General features: G+C 46.9%; 1 protein-coding gene across 1 annotated transcript in view; it reads left to right on the top strand.

Moving 5' to 3' along the window:
* LOC104502679 (probable E3 ubiquitin-protein ligase HERC3) overlaps nucleotides 1-21,655 on the top strand; it is a 45,371-nt gene extending 23,716 nt beyond the window's left edge. The window contains exons 10-24 of the mRNA XM_010152270.1: nucleotides 185-244; nucleotides 2,590-2,701; nucleotides 3,364-3,553; nucleotides 5,267-5,430; nucleotides 5,924-6,037; nucleotides 7,249-7,272; nucleotides 7,359-7,448; nucleotides 9,158-9,328; nucleotides 9,958-10,101; nucleotides 11,390-11,556; nucleotides 12,691-12,757; nucleotides 14,269-14,351; nucleotides 18,096-18,279; nucleotides 19,022-19,124; nucleotides 21,447-21,655. Of these exons, the coding sequence (XP_010150572.1) occupies nucleotides 185-244; nucleotides 2,590-2,701; nucleotides 3,364-3,553; nucleotides 5,267-5,430; nucleotides 5,924-6,037; nucleotides 7,249-7,272; nucleotides 7,359-7,448; nucleotides 9,158-9,328; nucleotides 9,958-10,101; nucleotides 11,390-11,556; nucleotides 12,691-12,757; nucleotides 14,269-14,351; nucleotides 18,096-18,279; nucleotides 19,022-19,124; nucleotides 21,447-21,655 (1,882 nt within the window). The remainder of the gene's footprint in view (nucleotides 1-184; nucleotides 245-2,589; nucleotides 2,702-3,363; nucleotides 3,554-5,266; nucleotides 5,431-5,923; nucleotides 6,038-7,248; nucleotides 7,273-7,358; nucleotides 7,449-9,157; nucleotides 9,329-9,957; nucleotides 10,102-11,389; nucleotides 11,557-12,690; nucleotides 12,758-14,268; nucleotides 14,352-18,095; nucleotides 18,280-19,021; nucleotides 19,125-21,446) is intronic.
* Nucleotides 21,656-22,294: the final 639 nt, after the last annotated feature.

The raw sequence follows: 22,294 nt of genomic DNA, 5'->3' as shown, positions 1-22,294 counted from the left end.
CATCCCGCCTTTCCAAGAGTGGACATTACATGATCCTGAGTGAACCACTTACCCTCTGTGTCTCTGAAGGGGTGATCCTGACACTGGTTCCCATAGGAGGAAGGGAAGAGAGCTGAAGAGGTTTGCTGGAACATCAGTTCATAACCTCTGTCTCTGTTTCCTTTTGTCTTCCTGCTGCACACAGTAATGTTGTTCAGATACTGTCCTCAGCTGCCTGCTGGAATGGAAGCTTCTTGGAAAAGAAGTAAGTGACAAACGGAGTCTAGAAGTGTGGCTTTCCCTTGGGGCAGACTGGAATCCCTTTGCTTCGCTCACTGATGCAGTGGGATTTGATTTTTTTCTGATCAGACAGGAGATGGGGCAGAGAGTGTCCACTAAAGAGGGGGGTGGTCAGAGCTGGGTAAGGAAGGCAAATGGTCTGAAAGTGCATGGTGAGTGCACTGTAAGCAGCACAGATTCCTTGGAGTTGTCACAACTCTTACTCATTTCATAAAGAAAAATATCAACATCTTTAAAAGAGAGGGATAGGAGTATGATATTAAGAGAAATGAGTGATACCAGGTATCTGAAGAGTCTCTTGCCCAGCTGGGGTGGCTGGTGGTGGCTGCTGTGTTTGGAGGTATACTTCAACACAGGCTGCTCTTGAAAAATAACATGTGGAGCAGCATGGAAGCTGTTAACATGGGGCAGCATGTCCTTTCAGGTGACATCAGTTGTGGGAAGTTTTGTGCTCCTGCTTACAAAAGCAGGAATTTCAGATGGGTGTAACTGACAATAGGTGGAATATGCATAGCTGAGTCAAAGGCTGTGGGTTGGGAAGGATTGTGTTTCCTGTGTCTGTAAATGTTGGGGAGGTAACAGCATAAGATGAGGAGGAGGAAAATTTTTTTTATGGTGCTGTGATGAGTCAATGACCTGTAACTAGGTGAAAAAAAGCTTAGTTGCTCTGAGTAATCCTTGAATAATATTTTCCAAGAGCAACTTCAAAAAGAAAAAAACAATTTACTCATTATTCTTGCATCTCTCTGCTTGTCCAATGGTTTCTTCTTCAGTGTTGTGACAAGGCAGCGTGTTACTACATCAGGAGAGTTGTCATGTTGGTTTAAAATGCTTGTTGAGATATCCAAGTTGTTGAGTCACTGTAAATAGTCCCATGTCTCCTTTGAATGTGGAAATGAGTAGATTTTATTACTTCATCATACTGCACCCCAGTGCAGTTCTCCTTCCACTTTAATGATACCTTGGCTAGTGCAGGACTTAACTTGTACAGAAGATCTTTGACCAAATGAATGATAAATTTTAAAGCCACCATACACTGAAGTGAGGCTTTAGTGTACCTTTGTATGTGAAGCCTTCTGTCCCAGTGTACCTGACAGAAATACAGGAGTATATCCCTCCATATAAGCCTGTTTGCAAGAGAGTGTTGCGGTACCCAGGATTAGACAGAAAAGCAGATTTTCTGTGGCTGTGTGAGTGGGCACACTCCAGTGCTACTTCTGCACATCATAGCCTGGAGCGCTCTGTACCACAGTGACTCTGAGGAGCTACTTCCACCCTGGTGTCTGTGCTGTTACGGAAATAGCCATTCTACTACGGCAGGCTATGTTTAGCTTCTCGTACTGCTATAGCCACACCAGCAAACTGGCAAATGCATTCTTAGTAGCTACCTTTTCCTTCAGAGTGTCTAATACAGCACAGTCTCAGATGAGTAACGACAGACGTGAGAAATCCTCGAGGTCAATGGAGTTGTAGCAATGACCTTTTTCACTAGCAACTGCAAGGTTTTATGTGCAGCTTTACTGCAGACAGTGGTGCTGAGAGCCTCTGCTGCAGATGCTGATCATGCTCTAGATACTGAGCTAGGTAACTCACCTGCTGGCCTGGACATTCAGCATTGCTAGATCTGGCTGTTTAGGCTCTTGTCCTTCGCAGGCTTGCCTTCGTTACCACTCTTACACAGGTAGCCTATACAGCCTTTCAAGCACAGCAGAAAAGGCAGCATGTGTTTGTTGCAACTAAAGACCATGAGAAGGCTGTTCTCACAGCTGTCCTGTGTTTTGATTGTGGTCATTTGTTAGTTCTAGAAAATTTGAATGGAATTGCCAAAAAGCTACTCATTCACAAACCCTCAACTGGTGTTCCCTTGTATAGCAGTCAATGTCATCTTATGCATCACTCTTCTCTTTCTTTCTGGGTGAGATGAAAGCGATTTTGCTCTAACAGTAGTGTATACAAAGACAACACAGATGATACTGATACATGTGTGAGATATTTGTAGGTTTTCAAGCGGTCCAGCCTGTCTAGGCAGGCTCTTAGGTCAGTGAAGGGGTCCTGGGGAAATCAAAGACTTCAGTAAAGTGTTCCTATGTAAGAATCCCAACCCTAACCAAGGCCTAGAGTAGTTCAGGAGGGAGAGTTGTCCAGCTTATCTTTAGAAAGAAGATTCCAACTTCTGCTTTGTTTCTAGTCTGATTAATTCCCTAGAACTGATCGTTTCTCCATTGCTTGTACTCAGGCCATGCCAATACACAGGTAATGGTGGCTCTTCCTTGAACTTAAGCCTGTCTGTCTGGATTTTTTTTCTTTAAGAATCGATGAACATTTTAAAACCAGTCCAAAGATCCCAGGGATTGATCTGAACTCCACCAGAGTGCTGTTTGAGAAGCTGATGAACTCTCAGCACTCCATTCTCCTAGACCAGGTATTACACTTCTGGGATTTTGGGTATTCAGAGGGGAGATAAAGGCTTTGTCTCTCTAACACGCAGCTAAGTAATAGCAGCTTTTTTGAGGAAGGGCTGTATTGTAAATCTGCAGGCCAGAACCTTCATGGTATCAGCGGATACTTCTCCACTGACCTGGGCTGATTTTCACCTTCTCAGAACGTGCCTCTAAGACTTGGTTTTAAATGGCATTTAATACCCAAAATGGCTGCTGAGATTAATTCTGTATATGTTAGACTTGTAAATAATGACTGTGCTCATTTATTGCCTGTCAGGAGTTGAATGCTTTATGTTTGTATAATTTATTCTAACTCAGAGGATTTCTTTCGTGAGTCCAGAGCTGTGAGATAAAATTTGGTTTGTTCCCCATGCCATTTTTAGCTGTAATTTTTACAGTTGGTTTTGGTTTTTTTTTTTTTACTCTGGCATTGACTTTTAAAGCAGGGATGTGACCTTAACAAGAGGGGTAACTAACCTCATTTTGGAAAAATCAGAGTTAAGTCCTGTCCTATGGGGTGTTCTTAAGACTGTCACGTCCACCCATGCTGAGTGTGCTCGATTTCATCAGTTCTTACACATCTACACTGTAGGTGCTCTATTGCCCAGGATAAGTGGCCTTCTTTTGTCTTGTTTTCCTCTAGATACTGAAGAGCTTTGAAAGTTTTCTGATTCCTCAGCTGTCCAGCTCACCACCAGATGTTGAGGCAATGAGGATCTATCTGATTCTCCCTGAATTCCCACCCTTCCAAGACTCAAAGTATTATATCACGTTAACGCTTCCTCTAGCAATGGCTATTCTGCGCCTAGATACCAACCCCAGCAAAGTTCTTGGTAAGAGGCTGGAATTTAAGATGCATGTTGTTCTCAGAATCCAGCTGGGACACAACGTGGTGCCTTTAGGGTTTTCAGTCACATTTTTGTGTTGGTTTAATTTTTCTGTTGCAACGGCTGCAATGATAATTGGGTGTTATTTGTGGTATAGTGTTGTTATGAAGCAGGCACCTCTAAAAAGCAGCTGGGAACCAAAAGCATTCAAGGAATCCTCGCTCCGTAACCTATGTACCCATGTAAAAGAAATCTAAACATAAAATTTGAATTTTAAACATGAACTGTGAGGAGACGAAGAATGTGCCATACAGGTAAGACATGAGAAGTTAGTTACAGTAATGTAAAACATGTAAAATTTATGGTGGCATGGATAATAAATGAGAGAGAAAATTCAGGTTAAAATTGTTTTAATTTGAATTAAAGTATAATTTCAAAGGACACTTACTGCTGAGGTTAATCTAATTTACCTTGTCTAGTTTTCCTAAATTCAGAGACTCAGTTCCAGATAAATTTTCCTGCCTCTCTGTGAACATAGATGAAATGATCTTATTTTCTTAAATTTATCCACATTAGAATATTCTTTTTGTATAAGGTCAGTGAAAGAATATACTAAATATAATATAAAGTTACCTCATCCTATATAACGTGCAGAAAAACCTATTGGCTGATCTGTGACCAAGCTGAACACCCCAGCTCTTCCACTTTTGAACCTTCTTAATTCTGCTATTATTACTTCCTATAAGCTCATTTGGAGCTAAACAGAACATATGCTGCTTAATGATTGTTACTCGTGTTTGTTAAGCTATGACTTTTCTTGTTATCTTACTCTGTTTCTTAAGGTTCTCTTCTACTAACTCTCCCATTATCATGTAAAATACCATGTAATGTGTTCAGGCCTCCAGGAACATTGCTTTAGTGAAATCTATTTTGAGGTGTAGTGATTTTTTAAAAAAAATTTGAAGAGTCTTTGCAACCAAGTTTCCTCCTCTGCTCAGCATATGTAGTCCAGTGTGATTGTGAGCATACAGAAATGTAAAGGATTCTCATGCTTTTGCCTGCCAGAATCTGTTATTGTGCTGACACTTAAGAGGATAATTTGGTGTTTGTTTCTAACAGTTGGCATGATCGTTCCCCAGACTCCAGCTTCTGCTTTGCAGGTGGATTGGTTCTAGCAAAGAAGCTAATAGTCAGGGTCCCTTCAGGGGAGAGGTAAGGGTTCCCTGTCCTTGGCAAGAAAAAAATTGGCCTTTCTAAGGGCGGGGGGTGGGTTCAGACCTGTAGTGCAGATGTGCCAGGTGACACACTCTGACACCTGCTAGAAAAGTATGTGGTACTACGGAGAATTGCCCAAGCAACCTCCTTCTGAACACTCATGAAAGACAACAGTTTGCATGTAAGATCACAGTATATTGAATACAAGATACTTCAAACAACGTCTTGAAGGTGAAAAGCCTTGGATTCAGGCTCTCACACTGATCAGGGATTGGGGCTCGCTGCTGGCTGGGGTGGCTGTATGAGAGCAGAAAGGGAACTGCTTTTCAGTTTCTGGTATCTAGCTGACTCTTTGCTCACTTTCCTGTTGATACAGTGAGAGAATAGGGAAGGTTTTTTAAACATTCATTAGGTGTGTTCCCCTATTTTCAGCTGTAACCCCTTATTTAGGGATTACTCTGGCCTTGAATTCAGGATTTATGTTGATATTCTTCTGCTTTCCAGATAACTGGTGGTCTCAAGTGTGCCCAAGATACTTCCTTAGGCTAGTGGACCTCTATAAAGGCGCAGTGGTTTACCTCCTCAGTGGAAGAAAGACACTGTTGATCCCAGTCCTGTTCAGTAGCTACATTACAGCTGCTCTTAGACTTCTGGAGAAACTCCACAAGGTAAGAGGAAAGCCTGGGTGTGTGTGGTCTCAGGATGATTCAGTCTTGTCTTCCCTTTGCCAGTTGGCAGGGGCATTGTTCACCAAGACACCACGTGGAGAAGATATTAGTGGTTTCCCTGAATTCAAGTTACTGAAGATTGTTTAGCCCTGTCTCAAACCTATGAAAAAATTTGCCCTAAAGGAGGCTGCTGCTGAGCCACCGGACTGCGTGCACTGGGGCATCACAAATACCTCTCTCATGTTGCTTTCTGCTGCTCCCACTGTGTTGGTTCTGAGTGAGCAGGAGGAACTAAAATAAGTCAGAAAGAGGTTTTTGTCTATTCTTCTTGGTTTGTACTGAAATACAAGGGGCGATGTATTTTTTTAAGACTTTCTGGGGCCTGTTGTTGCAAGCTGCTGTAATAGATTTTATGAAAGCAAACCTCTGTGTTCTAAGAAAAATGTAGAATATATCCATATTTTAAAAAAAATAAATCTGTGTTCTTCACTAGGTAAATCAGAAGGTTAAACATGTAGAATATGATAAGTTTTATATCCCTGAGATTTCCAGCTTGGTGGACATTCAGGAGGATTATCTCATGTGGTTCTTACATCAGGCTGGAATGGTAAGAGGTTTTTTGTTTAGTCATGAAATAGGTGTCCATGTTTGTCTCTGATTGTAGAGATGTGTATTTTTATTAGCCTTAATAGGAGTTTAATGTATTCAGTGTAGGAACATCTGTATATTAAGTCTGTCAGATTTGGGCACCCGGTGGCTTGACAAAATTGACTTAAAATGAGGCTGTCAAAAGTGTTGGAGCTAACAATATTTACCCAATGCTTGTAACTATGTCTCATTATTCATGAGACTCTCATTCAGCCCTTGCACAAGGGGATTAATTCAGTCACTGGATCCTTTTAATGTAATCAAGACCTCAGGAGCCAAATCCTGTATTTCCAAAATTATAATTTTTACCCTTTACTTCTTTAAATCTTGCTCAGTAAGAGGAGGCAGTGTGTTGTTCTGGCTAGGGAACTGAACCAAGACTGAAGAGATGTGGGTTCTATTCCTGGCTCTTCCAGTAACCTGCTGGGTGATCATGGGTAAGACCCTTCACCTCTTTCATGCCTCACTTTCCCATCTGTAAGAAAGGACATAACTGAACTGAGTGCTGAAATATGCTGTGTAGGAAGGCAGTAAGGTTATTTAATTATAGCAGAGAAGGGATTCCCAAGTGCGAGAACACCAAAAAACATCTGTCAAGGGATGCTGCAAGAGTAAAACTCTGGTTTTATGGACGTCCTAAATATGGTGTGTGCTGTGTCGCCCATCCCCACTTTTCATCATTTAAATAGTGCTGCTCTGTGCCCACTCTTAGTGAGCAGAGCAATAATAGACTCCAATCTATGTAATGGTGATACTTAAAAATAGCTTAAAATGTATTGATATGGCTAATGAGAGGAGTAATTTGCATTGCAGGGGTGATCTTACGTTGTCATGTTGTAGCCTTATTCTTTCCTGTTTTGCTGTTATGTATAGTCTCTGCCTTGGGGGTAGTTTTCTTCATAAAAGTAAGTTTCACTTATGGCAGGCTAGCACAGGCCTGTGTGCCACTTAGTCCTCTTAGTTATGTTTGTGCAGGTTTTGAATTAGGCTTGTGCCTTTTCTTGGGAAGGAAGTTCCCATGCTTTTCTTTAAGAGGAAAAAACTGGGTTGTTGGTTCCAGAGGAGAAACACTTTCTTTGGGTCACCTTTGAACTAGTCTGTCCAAAAAAAAAAAAACCAGAGACACTCAAAAGAGTACAAGATTTTCATGGTTTTCTTTTTCCTTCACAGAAAGTAAGACCATCTATCATGCAGGTAAGAAAACTGTTTCTCCTTACTCGTACTTAAAGAAATGCTATGGAAGCTGGAAAGAGGAACCAATCTACCTGCCTTTCTTGCAGGATGCTGTGACACTCTGTTCTTATCCTTTCATCTTTGATGCTCAGGCTAAGACCAAGATGTTGCAGACAGATGCAGAACTACAGATGCAGGTAATGCTTCTCTCTCCCAGTTTTCCTGCCCCATTCCCTTTTTTCTGCCTTTTGCATTGGTGCCTGCCAAGAAAAGAGTTCGTTAGGAGTTAGTGTGTACAGCAAGCACTCTGTTTCTGTCATACAGGAGGGCAGAGTAGCTGGAGAACCTCTGTCCTGGGTATTGCAGAGGCAGTGCTTAGTGTCTTTCATTTCAAAATGTTTGGTAATGTCAAAAGTGCCAGATGTGCACGTGGTGGAAATTAAAACTGTATAGGGAAGGAGTGCTTGAGTGTTTGATAATCCGTGTAGAAGAAGTAAGGGGATGTGTAAAGCTGGAGGTGTAAAAGGAGCTGTAAAGCTGGAAAAGTAGACAAGCTTTCAGGTAAGTGGGTTGAAGACGGACTCCTGATCCTGTGGTTGCGAGCAGCAGCTGCTGTCAGCAGCTCACCCACCCATTTGCAGTGAGGGACGCGGACCCGAGGCTCTCCAGGAGCGTGTCCGTTGCGGGTGTTCAGCTCCAGCACCCTTACCCTGTAGGTGGCAGCCGAGCCAGCTCCCAGCCAGGCTGTGACAAGGACAGCTGGCCTTTATGCCGGTGTGAACCTCCCAGCGCCAGGTGTTGCTCATGCAGGTGGCTCCTGGGAGGGACAGAGCATTGGCTGCTCACTGGTCCCTCATCCAGTGCAGCTGGGGTCTAGGGCTAACATTACATCCCATCCTCCTGAAATGAGTTTGCCGAGGTCCTTGGTTGTCAGGTTCTTTGAGGGTGGAAAACTATCTTCAGTTACTCGTGGCCTTGGTGCTGGTTCCATGTAATACCCATCTCTTGGCTTTTCTACGGCCACTTGAACGCATAGCCCGCAGCAAGGCAGCGGAGACTTGGCCTCCTCTCAGAAGCTGGGGTCACCTTCTCCTGCTTTCATTTTGCCACCCTCTTCTGTGTATTTCCAGCTGTCCAGTTTGAGCAGCGAGGAGGGTTTCTACCTTACCTTGGCAGGGCAGCAGGCTGGTAAAGGTTTTATTGCTCTGAGAGATAGGATCTTTATAAAGACTTAAAAGCCAAAGAAACCAGTACTGCTGTGAGTGCTGGAATGGAAGAAGCCTAGTTTACAGTGGATTTCTGTCCCTCGGTCAGCTGACTTTTAGGATGAATTTACAAATGGGAATTTGCTACTAACTGCGCACAATGCATGAAAATGTAAATGTACTATGTGTAGTCAAAGCTTTGACTGGACTTTGTGCCTTTTCCAAAGCCAGAAAATACGTGTAGATGAGGGCGTTGAATTGTATGTGATGGGTTCCCCGGTGCCTTGCCACATACATTTGTCAACCAGCCCCTTGCTTGGTCTGTCAGTAACACTGCTTTCCCTCACAGACTCTCTGACTCTTCTCAGGGTTGTGTTCACACAGAGTTTCTTGACAGAAAAAGAGCATGAACAAAGCCTCTTTTCTCCACTCACCTGCCTAATGTCAGGAAGTGTTCAGGAATTTGTTGCTCAAATTTGGTGACTCGATCAGTGGACTCAAAAAGTATTGATGTGGGAAGTGAGGGGACAGGCATGTGTGCACACACACTTGTACAGAGTGAGTATGTAATCCTTGTACCCTGGGGAAATCGAACTAAACGAGTAAGGAAGGAACACCAGGCATATAGTTGTTAAATGTTTTCCTTCCATAGGAAGAAAAGAGCTGAGCAGTGCTGTTTTTCACTTCTCTCTTATTTGTAGGTTGCCATAAATGGTGCAAATTTGCAGAACGTCTTCATGCTTCTCACCCTGGAGCCTCTGCTGGCCAGAAGCCCTTTCCTGGTACTTCATGTCCGCAGGAGCAACTTAGTCGGTGATGCTTTAAGGGAGTTGAGCATCCATTCAGACATCGATTTGAAAAAGCCCCTTAAAGTAAGTTTTCCCCACAGCTTTTACACCCTGTTATCCAGGTGACATTTCTGCAGCCTCTCAGCCCTTCACATAGTCACTTCAGCAGTGTACAGTGGCTTCTTCATAGGTATAGCACTCAGGGACACGTGATGTGATCAGTGCGGGGGTTGTCTTTCTGCTCTCCCTCTCCTGGAGTATTTTGGCAGTAGACAGTTCACAGGAAGCAGGCAGGGGGTTTACTCTCTTTTCCCGGTCTCTGCTGTAGAAGGGGTTGGGGAGGAGACATTTCTATGGTATTATGCAGTCTCTGTTTTGCTCTTCTGAAGGAACAGGCCACTTAAAATAGGACATGTTTTATCTCTGAGAGGTTGCGACAAAATTCAGCAGCTGCTGTCCTGTTGCTGCTTCTGTTGTTGGGAGGCCAGCTGGTTTCTTATGATTTGCATAAAGAGTTAAACATCTTCCAAACACCTCATTTGCCACCCCCCGTTCCCTTTCCCTCCCTTCCAGGAGAGTACTGAAACAGGCTCGTGGGTCGCAGTGCGCCTGGGCACGTCAGACAAACTGCTTTGTGTGCTCCTAATTAGAAAGGTGTCTGATTCACTTGTTCTCGGCTCTGCATCCCTGTTACTGACCTGCTTTTTCTACAGGTCATCTTTGATGGTGAGGAAGCTGTTGATGCTGGAGGAGTGACAAAGGAATTTTTCCTCCTGTTGTTAAAAGAACTCCTCAACCCCATCTATGGCATGTTCACTTACTACCCAGAGTCAAACCTGCTGTGGTTTTCAGACACGGTAAGCCCTTGCCCTCTATACATGCAGGCTGAGATAATAGGCTGCATTTGAACGACAGAGTCAGTGGCAAACTATGGGAAAGAAACGATCTTCCTCTCGTTTTCCACCCACAGTACAATGTGAGCTCTATTTTCAGTCAGTGTAAATTAGTATAGGTCCATTAATTTTAGAAGAATGGTGATGATTGTGCATGTTAAGGAGCTGGCTCTTCTTATCCCATAATAAAACTTGTATGAAGTATCAGATGACAGTTAATAGAGCTCTTATTATCACAAATGTGATAATCATGTGCTGTTTTACAGAACGAGAGGTTTAGGTGGTAGTGGCATTAGAACTCTCTGCTTCCCTTGCTGTTCACGTAAGTGTAACCAATCCACTTAGTCATGCATCACTGTCACCTTCAGGGTCTGAACTTGTTGGTGCTTTATGTGAGGAAGCTCTTAACCAGTAAGAAACAGAGTTTGTAGTGGAAGTTGGTTGTTTTGGAAGGGTGTGGAATACAAGTTCTGTACCTGCCAGACAGCATTATGCTGGAGGTGGTGGTTTACGTCCTTTTGTCTTCACCTGCCTAGCTAGCAAGATGGAAGGTGATGTTTTCAGTCCTCCCTTAAGGTGTAGCTGCCCTGGTGGGAGTCCTTTTAATTTACTAATTGCATGTTACAAGGAAGGAAATTACACGGTACCTTTTGTAACTTGTTAACAGCATTACAGAGCAATTAGTCCTCATGTTAATGCTGTAAAACCAGCAAGTCTTTTGACACTAGGAGTAGTGACAGTGTGAGCACTGAAAAGGAGTCACGTGTTTACAGCACTTAATGAATATAGGCAGCCAGTCTCTGACTGGTACACCAGTGTGAGGGTAAATACGTGAAGGAGTGAAGGCCAGTATGCCAACACCAGTGTTGGTGTATTTGCCAGGGTGGATGAGTGGTAGGGAGAGAACTGTACCGCAAGGAAATGCGTTAACGCGGGCAGCAACCGTCAAAACGTTGTTAATGTCTAAATGCAGAGGTATGTAAGAAGGCAACAGAAGGCAGATAAGTTGGAAAGCAGCTGTTTCCACAGCTACTCATGGCTTACAAAACCAATAGGGCTTGGTTTCTGAATCTTCACTTTTGTGCCACACTCCAGCAAGGAATTCACAACCAAACTGGGACCTGATGGGGCCTCTCTGGTTTTGTCCCAGTTGGAAAAGCAGGGGCTGGGTTCTTAGTGCGTGGGGGAGAGGCTCCTGTGCACTGGACCCGTGACAGTGTGTCTCATCAGGATTTCTGTGTGTGTCTTGCAGTGTTTTGTGGAACAAAACTGGTTTCACTTGATTGGCATCATATGCGGCCTTGCAATATACAACTTCACAGTGGTAGACCTTCACTTCCCCTTGGCTCTGTACAAAAAACTCTTGAATGTGAAGCCTAGCCTAGAGGATTTGAAGGAGCTGTCCCCTACAGAAGGAAGGTATGAAAAACAACATTTGCAGTCTTTCTGGGAAGGGAGACAATCCATATGAGGATAGGAAATTCCAAACTGGGCAAAAGCTGTTCAATGAAACACCTCCTGATCCTTCTGAGCAGCTGATTAATTTGGGGGGCTGTGATCCTAGGAAAATACATAAGCCAGTGGTGATTTTGATGTAAGACTCTCCCACAAGCCATCAGTTCCATCTGCTTAGACTCTAGCCTCTGTACTCACCTTCCTGACCTCCAGAAATTGGATATCAACACAGCTAAGAGATACCTACCACACCGCTTTGAAAACAGGGGTGGGGGGGCTGCCTCTCTGTTGTGTGATTGCATACATGATCCCAGATCCTCTCCTCGGCCTTTCCCCACAAGCCAGGCTTGGATTAGCAAGGAGATCTGCTGCATGTCTTGTGATGTAGCCCAGAATATGAACTGTCCCATCCCTGAGCCAGTCTAACTCTGACCTGTTCCCATGCCAGACTGGAGTGAAGGCATGACTTTTTCTAAATGGCATATTGAATCTTTCCTGCCTAATTGCGTGGGGATATAGGTTTCCTCTGACACTGAGAGGTCAAGACCTCACTGTCTGACTGCTGACATTGGTTTTTTTGTTTCTTCTGGACTGCTGTCTGATTTATCTGCACAATACTACAACTGTCTGTAACAATAATGAGGTAAAATGCAAGGAAGACAGCAGCAGGATTTTGAGGGACAGAAGAATATTTTCTACATGATGTGGATAAAAATGTTATCCACCACCCTCTCTTCCTCCACTCCCTCAGACCTTTGTGTGGTGGTGGCATAAGCATCTAGCACTCCTTAAGAACCAGAAACGTAACTCTGTTCTAAGGCCAGGGTCATTGAAGGGGGTCCATGTACTAGGTAGGCGTGGACTATATTGATGATTTCTGTGGACTGGCATTTATCCTGCTTCTAACAAAGCATCTGTTTATGTGAGGTGTATTTCTTTCTTAGCCCTTTCAGGTGACTCAGAGGTTCTCTCTTGCAATCCTATTTCCTAGATGTACGATGCTGTTTACTTTTGCTGAATTTCTTTTCCCCTCTAGGGGTATGACTTTTTGAATCTCTGATATTTTTTTCTCATTTCTTTTCCCTTCCTGTCATGTAGGAGTCTTCAGCAACTTTTAGATTACCCTGGGGAAGATGTAGAAGAGACATTCTGCCTGAATTTTACAGTAAGACACGTTTAACATACCAGCTCTGTGAATCCTAGCTGAAGCCAGTCTACTTATTCATGTGTATTATGGTTTATTCCAAACTCTGCCTGTAGCACATACCCTGTGTTACTGTTAAAGATCTTTGCTGTCAACACCCTTGTTCTTTTTGTATGTGATCATGCAAACTGAGCTAGTGAACAGGTTGAGCAGAGTGGTTTTCAAAACAGCCTTGTCGTCACTGTGGGATGTGACTTACACGCCAGTGGCCAACATCTCACACTAGACAGTGAGAGGTAGATTCCTGAATCCTCCTTGAAAATGGCAGTTAGGCTTTGACATCACTATGTCAATTCTTGATGTATTTTGGAATATCAGGAATATCCCTCATCACCTGCAAACATTTAGAACCTCAAATTGATATGGCATCATTATTCTCCCAGCTATGTGGAGAATATTCTCTGACTCGGGCAGGGTAAGAGCTTCCACATTCCGGTGTCTTTGCTTTCAAGTCCTGATGCTCTAACATTAGCGGGTGATGGGTTCATCCTGAGCTTGATCCAGGTTCTTGACTCTCTGTCCAGGACCTGCCTGGGGTAAAAACAAGGTACCAGGAAACTCTGCTACGCCCTGTGAAGAAAGTTCTTGCTGAGTTAGGAGTGTGTTGTCCATTTCCTTGTCTCATGAATGAGAGCACATAAAGCCTCTTGGATCAAACTGACCTCTGGAGTGAGTCAGACCTGGGTCTGACTGTAATGTGCAGGTCAGAGCTGCAGTTCAGGATGGGGTAACAAAGCCATAATGATGATTAAGGCAGACTGTAAAAAATACCTTTGCAGTAACACAATACTTCTCTCTTCACACAAAAGGACATTCTCACTCTCTTTCTTGCACTATATACTGTATGAGATATAAAGACATACAGGTGCACCTGCTAAAACTTTGAAATGAATAAATAACCAATACCCTGAACCTTGAAATTAATAACTCGCCTTGCATGTCAAAATCTGAGCCTCTTGAAAATTGGCCCTTTTGCATTTTCTCCACATGACCAGTTTTGTTTGTACAGACTCTATGTTTGTACTAGTGCCATCCCAGGCCAGGCAAAAGCAGGAAGCTGTCTGTGGCCATGCCATCTTGCAGTGAGAGGGGATGAATTAACCCACTGAGCTTCTATTATGAAAAAGGGTGTTCTTTTTTTGCCAGAACATGTGCATTTAGTTAAATACAGTTTTTTAGTTATTAATCTCTTGTTTATCTTTCATAGGAAATTTACCTAAAAGAATAACTTCTTTCCTTTGAGTTTGCATTTAGGCTTACTAGCAGTCCTACAGCACATGTAAATGGTGAAAGGTGGTGAAGCATGCAGGGCATTTGGAGCAGAGACAAAAATGTGCTGCATATACTGTTTTCTCTGGCCCACCCTTCACGTTTCAGCCATCAGCTGTGAAAGAGAACCCTATGTCTTTCTGCAGCCATATGGCCTGAAAGTTAGTTACTTCTGGTAAAACTGATTTTCTGGTTCTGTGTAGATCTGCAGGGAGAGCTATGGAGTGACAGAGCAGAAGAACCTGATTGAAGATGGAGATAAAATTCTGGTGCAGAAGGACAATAGGTAAGTGGGACATAGGTGGGGCTGGACTTGTGATGAAGTCAGGTGCAATGCCATGGAAAATTTGGCTGAGGTGAAGTGTGGGAGAGAATTAGAAGTCACTGTGGACAGATTCTGAGACCTGTTGTTTAGAAGTTGCTGGATGCCAGTGGCCCTTGAATCAAACCCCAAGTTTTCCTCATCTCTTTACCAATGTTTGGAAGATGTCTCACACCGTTTTGGATGGACATCTTCCTGTTAAAAGGTCTGCATAGACCCTTGGCAGTTTTCTCACGGTAAATCATAGAATCATAGAATGGTTTGGGTTGGAAGGGACCTTAAAGATCACCTAGTTCCAACCCCCCTGCCATGGGCAGGGACACCTTCCACTTGACCAGGTTGCTCAAAGCCACATCCAGCCTGGCCTTGAAGACAGCCAGGGATGGGGCATCCACAACATCTCTGGGCAACTTGTAAATAGAGATTGCAACATGATTTTGGTCCTTGGAGGTAAATCTCCCTGCTGGTGTAGAGAGGAACTGTATGTGACCAACAAAACTGAGCCTGGCAAACTTGTTTGTACTGTTAATTCTGGAGCAGGGAACACTTTCCCATGAGTGTGCCTGGTAGAGGACCACCATCCCTGGTTAGAGCCATAAGGCCCGACTCTATGTAAATTCCTTTCCGTTTGACTGAACACCTGAGAGTTATTACCGGCACAGCTACCATTTCCCCTCCTTTTCTTTTTCCAGTTGCTAAACTATTTTCTTCTCATAATCCAGTAATTGGATTTCTCCAGATGCCTTTATTACTTGAAGCAGCATTCAAATTCTTTCTCCGCTGGCAAAACAGTGTGATCCAGTGACTAGTTAGGGGCTCGAGCTAGGATTGCTGAAGACCTTACTGGCAAGCCTGGAGATGAAGTCATTTCCTATTAATCTGATTATTGAAAAGGGTTCTGATTGTGTCCAAAGCCATTGCTGTAACAACAGCTTTGTCTGTGTTACCTTCTCACCTACTTAACTGCTGCCCAGAAGGGTGCAATTTTACAGCTAAACCCACGTGGAGATGGAGCAGTGCAGGTCTGTCTCCCTGCAAAGAGAAGATGGGCTTCGGGTGAGCAGAGGAGAGTTGAATCTACACCTCTGCCAGTGAAGTAAAGATGAAAATGCCAGTGACAGGACCCTTCAGGTCTCAGGGCTGGGCATGTGCACTCAAAAGCAAACTGGCCATTTTTCTACCCTGTGCTGAACTCGTCTAGGGGGAGGAACAAAAGATTTTAACTGAGCAAATGTTTGGGAAGAGCACCCAGGTTAGCTCTTGCAACTGGTATTGAGTCAGGATAAGCAACAAGAGAAGAAAATCCTGAAGGAGAGAGCCTAGTGTGTAGCTCCACCGGCTTAACGCATTCCAGAATGCAACTGCTTGGTCTTGACCAGAGTTTTGAACTCAAGGTAACCTCTAAATCCAAGTCTAGACATGGCTGTCAATTCATCCACCTTACAGTGCTTAACGACTTCCTCCGCCCTTACGTTTAGAGGCCAGGCACCAATTTGCGGCCCTCCTGGCCTGAATAGTTTGCAGTGTGCATGTCGTAGGGCATGGCCCTCCCTGCCTGAGGAATGTTGACCAGGAACTGAAGAATGCACAGGGTTGTTTTGACTGAAAAATGCTAAGTAGGAAATGCCTGCATTTTCGTAGAATCATAGAATGGTTTGGGTCGGAAGCGACTTTAAAGACCATCCAGTTCCAACCCCCCTGCCATGGGCAGGGACACCCTCCACTAGACCAGGTTGCTCCAAGCCTCATCCAGCCTGGCCTTGAACACTTCCAGGGATGGGGCATCCACAGCTTCTCTGGGCAACCTGTTCCAGTGTCTCACCACCCTCTCCGGGAAGAACTTCTCCCTGATATCCAATCTAAACCTCCCCACTTTCAATTTAAACCCGTTCCCCCTTGTCCTGTCACTACAGGCCCTTCTAAAAAGTCCCCCCCCAGCTTCCTTGTAGGCCCCATTTTCCCTTTCTCCTTTGGAGTTCATATTGGGAGCCACAACATAAAATGTTCTTGATACAGGCTTCATCACCCTGACAGCTGGGGCAGTATTACACAACAGTTAAGTGCTTAATCAGCTTGGATTTCCCTAATGCTCAGGTGACTGTCAGGAAAGTGACAATGAAACAAATGCGCTGGAAAATACCCCCTCCTCAGTACACGATTTCTTTTCTGAGTTTTCATTATTTGTCAGTCTTCTGCCTTATTTTTCTCTTTTATTTCTCACCCATCTCAATACTTTGAGAATTCCTCCACCAAAAGGTCGTAATACTTTCTTCACTTGTGACCTCAGCCAGAGATGGAGCTATCTGGTTCCATGGTGTTCCCTGATCTGCTTATCCTGAGTGCAGGTGTGAGCTGCTCTCAAATGTCAGGCAAAAACGACTCCTCCACCCACAGAGAGTAGTTTTGTGTCCCAGTTTCCCACATTGCCTGTGCTGTGTTAAAAAAAAAAAAAAAAGGTGTTAAAAAAAAACCAAACCCACAGCAACTAAAAGCAAACCAAACCAACCACCCACCCCTCTGCCCAGAAAATCCCGAAGTCGGGGAAATATTTTAAGTCATTGCACAAATAATTCTAGTGTTGCACTCAGATCACGGTGCTCTAAGACTAGGAAAGAGAGAGTAGAGTAAAGCTGCCCAATTCCCTAACAAAATTCAGGGACAGGGTTTGGCCCTGGCCTGCCACAAGTTTCTTGCCAATGGCTGCAGACCGGTGTTCGTGCTGTTCTTGGGAGCCCTTGAGGCGAACCCAGGCTGCCGTTCTGAGAGGAGTCAAACTCTCTTTGCCACCTGCTCCCAGTGCACGAGGCCTGTAGTTATTTCAGCGGAGTGTGAAGGCTGAAGAGGCTCACGTGCCCTCAGAGACCATGTTCTTGCTCTGTAGTGAGGGGTGTTGCTTGGTTTCTTCTGTTGGCTTTCGCTCTGGGGCCAGGAGGGAGGGAATTGCCCACGCAGCTTCAGATCAAGACTTTTCAGAGCAGGGTTTCCTCAGTCTGCCTTTAGGCTACAGCTTTGGCTCTCGAGTTGCTGAACTGCTGGCAAGACTCGTTGGGTACTGAGTCAGCAGAAGCCTCTGAAAATTCGCAGCGTACCTGACTAGGGCCCCGTGAGGCGCTCGGTTTTGGGAGCGGTCGTGTTCTGGGCGGTGTCTGTTTGATGTGGTTCCCTCTCCCCAGCAAAGCGCTGGCTCACGGCAACCCGGCAGCCCGAGGCCGTCGCTGGTGGGGCCTGTGCTGAGTAACTCCTGCCACTGAGAAGGCTGTTTCCTAAACGGAAGGTCGCCGGAGCTGGGCCAAGGGGTGGACATGTTCCTCTGGTGACTGAATCCCAGTAATCACTTTGCCTCTGTGCAGGCCATGGGTTCCGTGGGGAAGAGGGCTCAGTTCCTGACTCCTCCCCAGCACTTCGTGTCACTCTGGCTCTCTCCTGGCCCTGTGGGCAGCTGGATGTGAGGCCGCTGGGTGGGTTTCTTGGTAGTGTAGAGCCTGGGCTGCCACCGCTGGGGAGTAGGCAGAGACGTGGTGGTACTTGCTGTCTAATCCTTTGTATGTGTTGCAGTGACTCAGTGAGAGGGTGGCAGTGGGTTGAACCTGTTGGAGAGTCGTGTTTGCAAGGCAGATTACAGGCAGAAACAGGAAAACTTAGCAGTGCTGCTGCACAGGCACGCGATTAAAAGTGCTTTTCTTTGCCTGCTCTCTCTCGATGCACTAGGGAAGAATTTGTTGAAGCCTACGTAAATTACATCTTCAACCTCTCCATCCATGAGTGGTACACGGCCTTTTCCACTGGCTTCCTGAAAGTGTGTGGTGGGAAAGTCCTGGAACTCTTCCAGCCCACAGAGCTCAGGGCCATGATAGTTGGAAACAATAACTACAACTGGGAGGAATTGGAGGAGGTAAACCTTCCCTCTTGTCGTATTTTTCTTCTTTTTCCCAAATAGCAGGGTTGTGCAGTTGCATGAGGTGGGCACTAGCCTGGGACATGAGACGTGATGAGCCACAGATGTCTCTGTGCTCCTTGTACACATTGCCATCATTCCCGTGAAAAGTTCTTACGGGGGTGTCCTGCCACTGGTGAAGCGCAGGGAGGAAATTCAGGATGACAAAGGACAGGGGAGAAGGACTTCCATCTGCTGTTTGGAGGGATGAAGCCTTAAGACTGAAGGGAAGAGAGACGGCCAGGGTCGTCACCTACAGTAAAACTCCACTGCACAAGGGCAAAAAGAACACAGCCAGGGGTTCGAAGGGGAGTCTGGACGCAAAGGAAGAGTTGTCTCCTCCCCAAATGTATAGATCAGCAAGTTACTTGCTCTGTCTCAGCAGCAAAAGTGACTTTGCAATGCAGAACACATGGTCCTGTTCATGGGTCCGGCCTGGGAATGGGCATTCCAGGATTCCTCATGACACATGTTATTAACTGAACGGCCAGAATCGTGAATCCTGCCTTCCACATATTGCCAAGAGAACCTTTGCTGGGTCTTGGAGCCACGCTGTTGCCCTTGAGCCATCCTGAGCTCCATTTCATAACCGTCAGACATAGATCCTATGTTGGGTACTGGAAAAGATCCGGTGTGGGTTCTGCTTAGTGGTTGCTTTCCAGTGCCAGGTGAAATGATGGGCCTTTCTGCTTTTACACAGAGCGCTGTCTATAAGGGAGACTACACTGCGACACACCCAACTGTGAGAATGTTCTGGGAAACCTTTCATGCATTTCCCTTGGAAAAGAAGAAGAAATTTCTCTGTGAGTAACTTGGAGTGTTTTTCTCTTTTTTTGGTGTTCCTTTTTACCCTCAGAATCGCGGGCTGGTATCTGCAGTGCAGGATCCAGTGCAGTCTCTCACGAGGGAGTGCCGCATCGCTCCGTTTGCATTCCCGAAGGAGTGAATTCACAGCAGATCCCAGTGCCCCTGCTCAGTCCGTTTCCTTCTGCAGGCTGAGCTTTTGGGTGCTGCAGCACTCTTCGGGGCAGTGGGGCATTGGGGGTGACAGCTGAGTGGAGAAGCTGGTGTATAACGTGGCAGGGAAACGAGCCCACATAGAGTGTGACGGGGTAGCAGCTACCTCCCCTCCCAGCAGCGGTCTCCTTGTGCCAGGTGCGACGGGTGGGCTGAGGAGGAAATCTCTGGCAGCAGCGGCCCTGGGAGGTGCACGGCGCTGTGTGTCTGTTGCTTTGTGTCCCAGTCACCCACGGGTCTGAGCTGCTGTGTGGGGGTCACTTTATTTGGGAACAGAAGGAGAATTACATGTGTTTAAGGGCAGGTGGTTGTGAGTTTGTTGCTACAGCCAGCTGCTCCTGCTCCTTTGGGAGTCCTGGTGGACACCAAGTTGACCGTGAGCCAGCAGCGTGCCCCTGCCGCTAACGCTGTCCTGGCTCCGTTACGAGGGGTGTTGCCAGCCGGTCGAGGAGGGTGAACTTCCCCTCTCCCTGGGGTGCTGGGACGAGTTCTGGACTCACCATTGCACGAGAGACATGGACAGACTGGAGAGAGACCAGCGTTGGCTGTTCGGGTGACTGGGGGACCGGAGCATCTGTCCTCTGGGGAAGGGCTGCGAGAGCTGGGACTGCTCAGCCCGGAGAAGGGAAGGATCACAGGAGACTTCATCACTGTGTACAAATACCTGCAGGGAGGGTGCAAAGAGGACGGAGCCAGACTTTTTGGTGGTGTCTGGTGACAGGACCAGAGGCGACGGGCACAGATGGAAACACAGTGGGCTACTTCTGAACACCAGGAAAAGATGCTTCCCTGGTGTGGGGGTCACTTTATTTGGGAACAGAAGGAGAATTACATGTGTTTAAGGGCAGGTGGTTGTGAGTTTGTTGCTACAGCCAGCTGCTCCTGCTCCTTTGGGAGTCCTGGTGGACACCAAGTTGACCGTGAGCCAGCAGCGTGCCCCTGCCGCTAACGCTGTCCTGGCTCCGTTACGAGGGGTGTTGCCAGCCGGTCGAGGAGGGTGAACTTCCCCTCTCCCTGGGGCGCTGGGACGAGTTCTGGACTCACCATTGCACGAGAGACATGGACAGACTGGAGAGAGACCAGCGTTGGCTGTTCGGGTGACTGGGGGACCGGAGCATCTGTCCTCTGGGGAAGGGCTGCGAGAGCTGGGACTGCTCAGCCCGGAGAAGGGAAGGATCACAGGAGACTTCATCACTGTGTACAAATACCTGCAGGGAGGGTGCAAAGAGGACGGAGCCAGACTTTTTGGTGGTGTCTGGTGACAGGACCAGAGGCGACGGGCACAGATGGAAACACAGTGGGCTACTTCTGAACACCAGGAAAAGCTGCTTCCCTGTGAGGGTGACAGAGCGCTGGCACAGCTGCCCAGAGAGGTGGTGGAGTCTCCGTCCTTGGAGATAGTCCCAAGCTGGGCATAGCCCCGGGCAGCCTGCTCTAGGTGGCCCTGCTTAAGCAGGGGGTTGGCCCAGAGGACCTCCCGAGGTCGCTTTGACCTCAGCCACTCTGGTTCTTCGGCTGCTGGAAAGGCCGGTGGTTTTACGTGAGGGGAACCCTCACCCCAAAGAACGGAGCAGTCAACTAGTTGTCTTGCTTGTTGGAGTTGGGAAAAGTGGCTCAGCCAGAACGTGCACACTGAAGTTAGCAGCTGTGTAGGATGGGGCCCGTGAGTCCTGGTTCACAGCAGAGGCTTCTGTGGGTAACTCCTCCCCCCTCCCCAAACCGCGACGGCAGGGACTGCACAGGGCTCATGCTCAGGGAGCAGCAAGGAGGAACTAATCCTGGTCCTGGCATCTTGGTGCTGTGCCTGGGAGGGGTGGCAGCAGGGAGGGTGGCTGGGCCCCTTCTGCCTCTCCCCGCTGTGGGGATCGGGCAGCCCTGGCTTTGCTCCCTTTATCCTGCCCGGGCTAAGAGGGAAGGGGGTGCTGTTGTCACTGTAGGCTCACCTCTGCACCCAGAAAGGGCCTTGCTTCTTGCCTCCTGCAGCTCCTCTGCTCACCCAGCTGTGCCCTGCCCGGGCAGCGTGCCGGCCCTTCGGGGCAGGAACGGGGTTTGCCTTCAGGCGCCAGGCCGCCGCCCCGACGGTCCAACCTTCCCTCTGCTTCTCCTAGTGTTTCTGACGGGCAGTGACCGCATCCCCATCTACGGCATGTCCAGCCTGCGCATCGTCATCCAGTCCACGGCCAGCGGGGAGCAGTACCTGCCGGTGGCGCACACCTGCTACAACCTCCTGGACCTGCCCAAGTACAGCAGCAAGGAGGTCCTCAGCGCCCGCCTCGTGCAGGCCATCGACCACTACGAGGGCTTCAGCTTAGCTTGACCCCCGCGGGGGAGACGCTCGGGTGCGGAGGACGCAAGGGATGGGCTTGGCGTCATCCTTGTAAGGGGTTAGCACATTTCTGGGGGGGGAAGCAGAATGAATCCTAACGGACTGAGCTGCTGCTGCCTCAGCCCGACGCTGCCAGCCGTTGGTGGGGCTTCGGCGGGGAGAGGCTACTGCTCGCAGTTTTCTCATCTACTGAACAAAGTAGTTTCAGTCGGCATTTTTCTTGTTTCCCCTCCCACTCAACATCACTGCCCTCCCCCCTCCCCCAGCAATTCCCTGTAGTTTGCTTTGATCACCCCATGCACACACTTCCCTCTCCTTTTAGTCCCGTTTAAGTATGTTGATGTCCCTTGCATCCAGGCTGTGGTGGAGGACGAAACAGCCATCTCCTTTTTAAAAGCTGTGATTGCCCCATGACCCCTTTTTTTTTTTCCCTTTCTCCTCCCTTTTTAAACGCAAGCTGGTTCTTGCTTGCTTTGAATGGAAGTATCCCCCCTGCCCTTTGGTCCTCGGCGGATGGTACTGGGATGTCGCCTGTGACCCCCCACGGCAGTGTGCTGGTGACGGTACGGGCTGTCTTTTTGCACCGGGATGTCTCATGGAGTGTACGACGGTTGTGGGGGTGGGTGGGCT

This window comes from Eurypyga helias, unplaced genomic scaffold (genome assembly GCF_000690775.1).
Source record: "Eurypyga helias isolate BGI_N326 unplaced genomic scaffold, ASM69077v1 scaffold13645, whole genome shotgun sequence".
In the NCBI taxonomy this organism is placed as follows: domain Eukaryota; kingdom Metazoa; phylum Chordata; class Aves; order Eurypygiformes; family Eurypygidae; genus Eurypyga; species Eurypyga helias.
Note: the sequence above shows the minus strand (reverse complement) of the source record. Positions and strands in the feature narration are given on the sequence as shown.